The sequence below is a fragment of the Saccoglossus kowalevskii genome, chromosome 7 (assembly GCF_978046115.1).
Source record: "Saccoglossus kowalevskii chromosome 7, keSacKowa6.1, whole genome shotgun sequence".
Lineage (NCBI taxonomy): Eukaryota > Metazoa > Hemichordata > Enteropneusta > Harrimaniidae > Saccoglossus > Saccoglossus kowalevskii.
Window position 1 is genome coordinate 33,813,200 of NC_140647.1, and position 11,556 is coordinate 33,824,755.

The 11,556-nt window shown below is 34.0% G+C and overlaps 1 protein-coding gene and 1 long non-coding RNA gene across 2 annotated transcripts in view; one reads left to right on the top strand and one right to left on the bottom strand.

The window, feature by feature from the left end:
- The window catches only part of LOC100370316 (uncharacterized), a 30,073-nt gene extending 23,006 nt beyond the window's left edge, over positions 1 to 7,067 (top strand). Inside the window, exons 11-12 of the mRNA XM_006818784.3 lie at positions 5,795 to 5,869; positions 6,693 to 7,067. Of these exons, the coding sequence (XP_006818847.1) occupies positions 5,795 to 5,869; positions 6,693 to 6,907 (290 nt within the window). The 3' untranslated portion in view covers positions 6,908 to 7,067. The remainder of the gene's footprint in view (positions 1 to 5,794; positions 5,870 to 6,692) is intronic.
- On the bottom strand, positions 1,621 to 2,587 carry LOC146740949 (uncharacterized). Its single transcript, XR_014930024.1, has 2 exons — positions 2,537 to 2,587; positions 1,621 to 1,784 (listed from the first exon to the last, which is right to left on the bottom strand). It is a non-coding gene; the product is annotated as an uncharacterized LOC146740949 (long non-coding RNA).
- Positions 7,068 to 11,556: the final 4,489 nt, after the last annotated feature.

Consider the following 11,556-nt stretch of genomic DNA (forward strand, 5'->3'; position numbering starts at 1 on the left):
GACGGCAAGCTCTATTGCCAGCCGTGCTTTTCACAGATTTAAGCTGATGAAGGCGAGATCGCTCGTTGCTAATGAAATAGGGTAACTTTACGATTTGATCATTCAAAAAGGGCCATCTCAAGTAAGACAAGTGGTGAGAAATTTGCTGGAAAATTTAAAGGGTCACGAATGGGATGATTCAAAGAAATATTTGGAAGTCTCTCTTGCAGTTCTATTTAGCACGAAAAGATCAGCAATTTCTAAGAAAGCCACTGGGAGTCGAGCCTACATCAGTAAAATCTTAAATCAGCACCAGGCAGTAGATGAAAAGTTGTCTGGATTTGATGAGAGTGCTCTTTGGCAATTACGATTAAATAAAAATAAAACATTTGCCAAATCAGTATTATCTGTATCATTTTTCAAGGAAGCCATTACATCAGATATTCTGCCTCCTTCTGTTAAATTGGCTTTATTAGCAGCACCATCTTCCCAGAAATTAGATCAGACTACAAATGACACTAAATTATGGAATGATTCTGAAGCAGAACACACATTTATCCATCTAGGGGGCGGTCTATCTGAATCTGACAATGATAGTTTAGAGAAATCTCTGAGAACACAAGAAAATGTTTCAAGAATTCTCAAATTAACCACTTTGTGAAATAATTTGAAACGGTTCCACACTATGGTGTCAGAAACTGCCTCTCAAAATAAAAAGGGCTGGTTTGTTCATGATATTGAAGGCCTGGTTTGGAGAAGTGTCCTCAACATATTGACTGAAAAGAAATTGGATTATGACCTTGATGAAAATGAGAGACAGAAGTTAGAAATAGTTGTAGGTGAGGGTGGCCACACTTTCCAAGATTTCAAGGGAGTGTCCCAAAATTTCAAAGTATTTGCCATCAGTGATGCTATACGTCTGATAAAATATAATGGTAATGAAGTATGGAGAAATCCAAATCCAGTCTTCTGATGCAAACCACATTCCATTTGCCATTATAAATGCCCCAGAGAGTGATGCACTGATAGAAGTTGACATTCTTCCTGTTCTGGCATGCACTGAAAAATTTGCCCAACATGATATAAAGGGGATGAAATACTGTAGAAAACTGGAACGAGATGAAAAGTATAAAAGTTTGGTCTTGCAGAGAAAGAATACCAGTTTTTTCTGCAATTTATGTTTGGCTACAGTTCATAAATGTCACAATCCAAATCATAAATGGGATATGTCTATCACTCTTGCGGATATGAATTCATGGGCTGAAGAAAAAAGTAATGGTCAGAGTAATCATCCTCTTATAAAGTATGACCCCATAAATGAATACACTATGGATCACCTTCATGCTAAATTGAGAAACGTGGGTAAACTAATTGACAAGCTCTTCAACGAGGCTCAAAAGATCAACCAACAACTGGAATTTATACAAAAGTTTGCAAAGTTATCTGAAGATCAAAAACATAATGTGAAGCAATATGAAACAAAACTGGTCGATCAATTTGATACCAAGGTTGACATTAATGAAGCAAATCATTCAGTAAAGTTACTTCAAGTTACTAAAAAGGATGATCTTAACAAACTTGATAAGAAACTTGAAGCAGCTTCACTAGCATTTGAAATTAAATACACTGAACACATTGAAGTGAATTTGTTGGATTCTGCTGAATCACATTTTGAAATTTTATTTGGCACACACAAGGAATACAAATGCACACTATGTGCATCACATCTCCATGTTGTATATAGAATCAAGCCAGGTATCACTCGTCACATGCAAACTGTCCATGGTAAGTTCAGCACAAAAGATCTGAAACAAAACACAAGATGCATTACTAATCTCAATATTTAATATCAAAAATCTGTCATAATAATAAATTATTATTTACACTTGGTAAAACTATTCCAAAGTCAGCCTAAATTGTCAAATTTGTAATGACACTATTTTCTATGAAGTCTTTGACTGTAAAAAATGGGGCATGTGGAGGGGGCCTGGCACATTTTCTTTGAAAATCATTTGTTATTAAACTAATCTCAATATTTAATATAAAAAATCTGCCATAATAATAAATTATTATTTACACTTGGTAAAACTATTCTAAAGTCAGCCTAAATTGTCAAATTTGTAATGACACTATTTTCTAGGTATTAATTCTTCAACTTCAAACACACCAATGTGTGTCACGTTTACTGGAGAAATGGGGCAAGTGGAGGGGGCGTGGCACATTTTTTTTTGAAAATCATTTGTTATTAACTATATTTAGTATATTCTCACTTTAATATTACATAATTTATTATGAATAATATGTCAGAAAATAATATTGAGAGAAACGAATGAAATGCATTGGTATCAAAAACAGATACATGGAAAATGTTCATTAACGTGTATATGGTCGATCTACATATCGTTGTAAAGCTCTCGAAATCCCCAACAAAATTACGTTTTTCGTTTTCACGACCAGCATTTTTGCAACAAAAAAGGCGCCAACAATTGAAGAAATCGAACGTTATTTTCTAAAAATTGCTTTTTTTGTGTGTGAAACGTAAAAAAAAGGAACTTACCGAACGTAACTTTGTGAGCCTTTGTGTAACTTTGTGTAACTTTGTTGACAATCCATAGGAGGCACTCTCGCGGTAATTCTAACATAACAGTGAGAGGAGTAGGCCAAAAACCACCAAAAATGCAGTAATTTCGCATAATCAATTATAGTCTATAACTATTTATTGAAATGGTTAAAACGATCCGGGTAAAAAACTTTAAATACATCAAAAAAATGAGAATTCCAGTATCAAGTTGGGAATGAGGCTGGTGGGTCAATTGAGGTCATAGAATGGTAATAGCGTGTATGCTAGTTTTTCTTTCAATTTGTAATTGCGCCCTCGTGCGGAGATAAAGTGTATATTGGATGGTACAAAACGCATTGAACTCTGGGATATCACATTTGCCGTGCGTGGCGAACGTACACAACGTGGTTCGCATGCTTTCTATTCTGTCATTTACTCAGGATGAACCCCGATGTTGCAATTCTGGAGTAATCCCTATTTCTTTGAGTAGTAGCTTTCGAAAAGCCAAAAATGTGATCGTTAAGTCGTGTACCTGGTTATTGGGCATGGTTTACTTTGAGACTATCATGAAAGGCCTAGGGTTTGAACGATGAGACATGTTGGCGACCGAGAAAGGTGTTTAAATTCTTCCTCCACACTCAGTTTACCCACAGTTACTATTAACCGTCATTTATATTTCGGAAATTGCGAATCGCCAGTTTTTAGGGAAAAAAATCATCGTTTTTTCGTTGCAATCAGTGCTACAGATCGCATGTTAACATTGCGGTAATTCACTTCCGCATTGCGTTAAAAAATCATCGTCAATAATCGGAAAATTTCATCATTACGACACATCATTTTGATTGGTTAATGAAAGACATGACCTGTTATGTCAAAGGAAGTTGTTCCAGGTCAAATCGTGCTGAAAAACCTCATGGTGGAAAATTGCTTTGCGTTGAGAGTTTGCGTATGATCGAAAACATACCAAAACGAAGATAATGATAAATGCCTTCGCCACTGTTTCCTCACAGGCCCTACCCATTATTTCACCGTAAATTCAGATGGTATGTAAATTGTAATAAAATGTGTGTTTTTTTTATGAACGTGTTTGTTTCTTCATTGTAAAGTGTCGTTCAAATCAATGACGCATTTTTTTCCAAAAATAGGTATTATTTTCCCGAGCCCGGCGTGGTGAACGAATAACTTTTTTTGGATAATTTTTCGTTGTTTACAAGACGGTTACAGTGTTTAACCCCAAAACAAAATTATTTTTTCTGAATTGGTCCTCGAGTACAAGCTCATCCTTTACTTTTCCATTACGTGTTCATGCCTCCGGGCTTATGATCAGGGAAGTACGGTATACTGTGAAGATTCAAATCAGTCCAGTGTGAGTGATGAGAGTATATCGTCGACGATGCCCCTTGTTCGGATGATAGTTTTATTTCAAATTACATGGAAGTCTGTGAACAATCTGCTTGGTGTTCCTGTGACACTTGTCCCATGAGTTGCCAGTGCAGCCCCGTGAATACATGGACGAAAATGTTTCCACCACCACCCTACGAACTCAAGATTGCATACTCCAGCATCTAAACTAAATTGAATAATTTGCACGCTGCACAGTGCAGTACTGGAAACAGCATTTATTAGACAGTTAGACAAAAAACAAAACAAAATGCCTGTCTCGATCAATCGTCCATAATGTTTGTATGTTGATATGCTTGTAAATAACATTAACGTAAAAGTCGAAACAACCAAGACTAGAAGTCAATTCACCAGTCCAGCCAACTATGGCTCCCTAAGTTGCTTATATTTAATCAGATACTATTTCGTCATCATGCTTTGTTTCCTTACCTGTTTATACCTCATGAGGGCGTTTTTTGATGGCAAGATGGCGCAAACGGAAGTCCTTCGCAGGTTTATGGTTTCTCATATTTAAATCATCATAACTCTGAAGATAATCATTTTTGTTATTTTTTTTTTCAAATTTATAATCAATATACATAACTTGATAAATAAAAACACCAAAATAGGCTCTATTTAGTTCCCCTTTAACAATTAAATCCCGCAAAACAGAGTTTTACCGTCGCAGTAACTTTGGGTCTTATACTTGTAGATGAATCTCTTCAAAATTTAATTGTAACCGGACTCACTGTTATCATCTTTAAAAACTACCTAGATTTTAGATGATACTTTTATTTTTTACCAAAGTCGTATGAAAAAGTCAACCCTTGCCTTGCGTGAAACACTGGCCCATATCCGATGTCAAGAAGTCGGCCTGGGGGGGGGGGGACGCTACTATTTCGTTGCCGTGCATTTTGTTCGCATGAGTACATTAGATAAAACAACCAAGTATTTATCAGACAGATTTATTACATGTAACATAATTTAGGAATTTAGAAAAACCAAAGCATGCAAGTATGCCTACTTGGTGAAAACTCCTCTGACATGGGGATCATATAAACCAGGTCCAAGCATATTCTTATCATTGATCAACCTTTACATGTAGTTTGTGGCCTGTTATCAGAATTTTCATGCAATGGAAAGCCCCCCCCCCCCCAATGTAACTGCATTACTTCTGGACTGTAAGAAAGTAATCCCGTGGTCAGACACCTTTCAATGACAAAGCCAAGAAAAAATATTACAGAAATTTATTGTAAGTTTTTATTCTGTTAACAAATAATTACATTGAAGTGGTACATACATGTACTTTTTTGTTTATTCAAAATTTGTTGTTTTCAAAAGCGATTGTTTTGTCTTTGCTGTACTTCCTCATCTAGAAAAGCAGCAGTGCACACATCTTATCAGCTGTGTGTAAACTACAAACAGATATCTTATCAGTTGTTTGTAAATAGCAAATAAAGAAAGTGGCCCAACTTAAAACTATTTACCCTCAGTTCAGTTATGTTTGTAAACCATGCATATTAATGAGATGCACTAGTTGGTTGTACACTGGATAAACAAAAACTTGGCAATTTGTTTGCCAACAAGAAAAAACCCAGTTTACTTGTACAAGATATTTTTTTTCAATAAAATATATACACCAATGCATGTAGCATGCCTTAGGGAGTTATTCGTGTGATTTTCAAAAAAAAATGTGAAAAGTGCCAAAAAAACTATTCTGCTACCTTAATAGTGCCTAACTATGTATGTAATGGCACAGTACCCTATAACTCTGTGGGCAGTGGTACATCACCCAAATGTTTGGTATAACCATAACAACTACATATTTCTGTTGTTAGTCTGTGTTTATCATTATGATTTTGTTTGTTTTCATAGTTCAAATCACAGTCACCATTACATTGAATGGAACAGCTGAGCCAACAGAATTAACTCCAAGTGAAGGAGGACTTGGTGAGTGTCTTACTGATGAAATCTAATGATTCTGAATTTTACCCAGCAATCATATTTTGGGTTGGACTTATTTTTTACTTTTAGTTTAATTAAACTTTTCACCATCAGTTCCCTCTTTTTTTTCACAAATTTACAAAATAGTCCCATTCATTGTCTGCACTTTTCTTCAGAAGATTGGGACACAAATAGACAAATGTTTTGAGTAATATAGAATCATATTTTGTCTGTTTGCTCTAAAATTATGATTCATTTCCAGAAATATAGAAGAATATGAGAAAACAGTGCATACAAATTTGGGTGGGACGTCTGTTGGTGAAAAGGTTAATTGAGTATTTCTGTTACTTAGACAAAAAAAAGGTTTGCTTCCTGTCAGAGCGGAAAATTAAAAAGTGATGTGACAGGGTTTGTTTTTTTTGTTTTAACCAGATTCCATTTTACATTAAGTAGTATAGTATAAAATATTGCTGAAAGCTGAATAGATACAATATAAGTTTTCTATGTGAATAATTATGTGTATTGACTGAGTATGTTAATCATTGCAATTTCTGTTAGGAATAATTATGCAAATTATATGCAAATTAGTATTTATATTTTTCAATATCATAATGTAACTGCATTTATGGGAACATCATTTCCAAATACTCACTGTTATCCTCTTTCACAGTTTTTTGGTCACTGCTGTGAATTTTTGAGACTGTCACTAACTCACGAAACTTGTATACATTTGTCTCTTGCTAAAATAAAGAGATTTTCGGTATTACTGAATGTATCAAATAAAAATAGTTTTGTTGTTAACCATTTTCTCTTTTTTTTCTCTCCATAGCAATTTGGATTATCATTGTAATTGTGGTACTTGTTGTCCTCCTTATTATCGTGGTTGTTGTCTGCGGTTATAAAATTTTGAGCAAAAGTAAGGAACCAATACCAGTAACAACAAACAAACAAACGCGTATTTTCTACAATCATAAATACGATTCTGTCAAACAAAGTGGACAAAGATCAAAAGATGTCTATGCAGACCTTACCACGGAGTTATAGAAAAAAAACCCTCCTGCTATCAACCTTATCCCCCCTATTACAAGGACAATTTATTCATTGTTTTATAGATTATGAATTATCTTAATTTGGGGTGGGAAGGCATACAGTGTAAAACATGGGGTCAAGGAGTTTTAATGTAACTAGAGTTTTTATTGCAATATTTCGTTTTTGTAGTCTAATTTTTAAAGTCTAATGGTCCCAAGAAATCATTAAGATTATTTTTTATCCATTTCCTCTTAAATAAAAATTGTGTGGGACAAAGTATCGTGTATGTGTGTAGGAAAGTGATATATCTGCTCATGATGTATATATGTGTGATGTACATGCACATGTTGATGTACGTGCTAATGATGTATATGTGGTATACTATGACTACAAGTATGTGTTGGTGAGAAAATAGTACATTAACTCACGGAGTATGTGTCAATCTGTTTTATTTGCAGAATTTGGTATAATAAGGTGTATATGGTGTATGATGTGGTATATACAAGTGTGATGTATGTGATGTGGTGTATACCAGTGTGATGTATGTGACTACTAATGTGTACATTAAGTAGTATAGTTGTGCCTATGTTTTTTTAGCCATATTTGATATGGTGAAATGTTTTATGTATTCATCAAAATTAAATCGCAACAATATTGTTTTTTTTTCTCGTCTTGCTGACACTCCTTTAATCTCAAAACCTTTAAATTCATTCATTCATTCGTTCATTCATTTATTTGTTCATTCATTTCATAAATATTTAAACAAAGTTTTTGCACGGCCTGGAAGAGTGATGTAATACAAGAATTCTCTGAATATTAAAATTCAACTTTTCACGAATTGTGCCTGTATACAGGAACTTACATTACTTTGAGACAACACTGCATGTTGGAATCTTACATACATGTCATATAACTTTGATTCAACCATTTTTTGTTGTAACATTAAATTTTACATGGCTGATAGAATCAGTTGCATCATGGGTAATGTGATGAACATAATTAAGCTGAAAAGGAACTTTTATGGATCAGTTTATGTTTTGTGTGAATTGCCACATACTTTGTAAGTGTGTTTTCTGTGGGATATTTTATAGCATTGCTATGGTAACTACATACCCTCAACTTTATTTATCCCAAGCTTCACATAACTCCATCCAGTGGAAGGTATGATCAGAGGTACATTACTTGGGGTTTGTAACTACGGTGACATGATACCAAGATCCCGTCACAATCTCGCTCTCGCATAAGCGTTCCAACTCGGAAAAATGCGAATGCGCATGCCCGAGGTAACTAGGATACTGGGATGTCCAGGTGGATCAAAATAGCTGCCCACGGTATGACGGATTACGAGAACTATATTTTCTGTACATTTTCGATGTATTACATTTTTCACTATGATAGCGACAAGAAAAGTTTTATTTTTTCATTACAAACCTTGAACATTGATATGTGTCATGTCAGAAGGTCGTAGCCTCAGTCTCGCTATCTACGAGAAGAGACTTGAATGGGATCTTGACATGATGTCACCATACAGTACAATGCGAGTTGCAAACCCCAAGTAATGTACCTCTGGTATGATACTGTTTTTATGATTTTATAGTAATAGAAATATTAGTAATATATATAAGTAACACATGTTACTGTAAATGCATTAATTATTCATCATGAAATTTGCTAAATTGATTTCACAAGAGCATGTAGAATAACAATGGAATAGTATACTAGTACACAAATATACTATCCTGCCAAATACTGTAAAATACTTTTTTTTTAGCTGCAATTAATTTTTGCTGAAAGGACTTTTGGGGTGTTTTGTATGGAATTTATTTTCACTGATTTTTGACGAATTGAATGTAAAATATAGGAAAACGGGTATATTCACTGGGTTTTATTCGCACTGAATCGTTCCTTCAGCGAAAATTCCAAGCGAAAATGAAGTATTTGACAGTATGTGAACTTATAAATAACCCAGTGAAATTACTTAAAGCATTAAAATAGTGAAATTAAATGCCAGTGAAAATAAATGGTTTTACAGTATGTGTGGAAAAAAGACATTCACCCTCCACCTACTTTTTGTCTTGGCTGTGCATTGAATGGATGGAGCAAATATATCATACCATACCATACCATACCGCACCGCACCGTACTGTACCGTACCGTATCATACCATAACATGCCATGCCATACCATGCCGTGCCGTACCATGGTGATCTTCTGTATTTTGTCATTGATTGTTATATTACAAACTCTATTAAATGGTGCTTTTTTTCTTAGCTGTAATTTGACAAAATATGTAAATATTTTTTTTTTTATTTTTTAAATGGGTAATTTGTTATTTTAATCTTGACTACCTTTTTACTATTTAAATGAATTGTCCATAGTGAAGTTTATTTTGGCTTTCAAAACATAAGGGAGTGCTTTGTATTCTTGCCAAAGTTTGTATTGTCATTTTCCTTTTGTGTATGTGTAAGGGGGGGGGGGGTGTCTTTCTGTGATTGTCATCACCCAGTTAGGAGGTCTTTCTGTGATTAACATCACCAAGTTAGGGGGTCTTTCTGTGATGGTGAACCCTCTATACTGATGACTGAAAACAGGATTGATTTTTGAAAATGAAAAATATTGATTTCTGATTTGACACTAAAATGTACTATTTTCTATAAATTTGATTGTTTGATCTATATCTGCTCTGTCTCTTTTTAGACTCAGCCAAATATTCTGTAAAACATTTTGAAATATGGCTGCTACATGTCAATTTAGGAAACTTGACACAATGCATGAATTACGGTAATCTTAATTAATTAGATAAAGTGCCAATAAACTCATTTTGAATCTACACTTTCTTGTAAATTAGATACAACTTGAATTAGTGAAATTGGCTTAAAAATAGTTAAAATAAGAGGTTTTACAGTAATCAGAACATATCATTTACCACTAATCATAATCCAAAAATATCCCATAATAGTTTCTTACCTATTACTTCCTTATATGGTCTTAGTTCTGTTCCACTGATTTGTTTAACCTGGCATTACTTAACTCCATGAATACATTGCCAAAGTATCAGTAAACCATATTTTTGTCATTGCATTGTAGATCACATTATACTACTGTTATATCATAACTCCATGTTTTTTGTAAAACCTATATAAAAAGAACATTTTTGTACTGGTCATGAATTATTTAAACTTAAGTGTTTCTGAAAAAATTCTTGAATTTCAGACTACTTTATTTTTTCACATGCAATATTATATATTCACTGTGTACCAGAAATTGTTGTCACTAAAATACAGTATTCTGCTTGTAACTTATATATAACAAAGTTGCTGCTCTACAAATAGAGCAGGTCAGTTACCTGCATGTCAAAAGCATTCTCGTTGCCAGTTTATTTTCGCTTTGACACTCAACGTAGGCTTGCCGTAAAAGAGGCCGTGGCGTACGACGATTGTCAAAGGATAAATCCAGGATTGTTGTTCTGTGAAATTTTCCATGGAAGTGGGAGACTCTATAATGTGATAGTTCAGTATTAAGTGTCATTCTAGCTGTTAAAACTCTTTATGAAGTATGAATGGCGGTGATAAAGTTTTATCTTAAAGAAGTAGACACATTTTTGAATTTTGATGCAGTATGTGCTTATTATTGGTTACTGAAATGTAAGCACTAATTTGGTTTGTCACATGTTGTGGTCGCAACTCCAGTGATGAATTTTTGAGAACTATTTTAGTGATCATTGGAAGACTGTATATGAACAAACACCTGATTATATGACATATTCGAATGTAGCTTATCAAGATGAGGTTATATTGTAAACTTGACATGTTTGGATAAAGTCTGAAAGTGAGGACCATTTGTCTTTGAGCGTGTTTCAGAATTGATCAGACATGCCTGGACCGACCGATCGATTCACACATACTCTGTACATGTTTACATGCTTTTGCTTGACTATACTTGTCAAGATGGCTAAATGGTGGCCATTTTAAAGTTGAAAATGCATAAAAATTGAACATTTCTGCTATTCCAGAACCAGGTCTTGGTTGTGCAGATTTTGTTCAGACTTTTTAGGTACATTGTAGATCTTGATGCTGTCATTTAGTTTTTAGTTTGGATTCAAAATGGCTGACTGGCAATAAATGTTGTTCCAGAGCTGTATTGCTAACATTCCTTGACTGATAACAATCATACATAAGTTCTAATTCAAAATGGCCGACTCATTCCAGTTTTGTTTACTACATTGCACAACAGAGACTGTGTCATCCAACTTTACATTTTTTCATTCTGATGTTTATAGCGGATTCCTAGTTAGGTCTATAACTGAGACTGAGTATGCAAAGTATCCCAAAAATGTAAATTATCAATTAGATAGTGATTGTATTGAATATAGATATGTTTCTAAAATTATGAATATTGATTTTTAATACATGAAGCTGTAAAATTTAGTTTAATGTAATATTTCTACATCATTGTACCTGTACTGTAAATAGTTAGTGTAAAAATTGAAATGGATTGCCTCGTTTATATAAACACCATATTTGCTCTATTATACATGCATCTCTAATAGAAAGAGCGTACATAAATCCTATAATAGTGCATTTACTGTATTTTGTTTCATTGCAATATGACTTTATTATTTATGTAAGCTTCGGACTCCCACCGACAGTCAGTTGTGTCTTCAA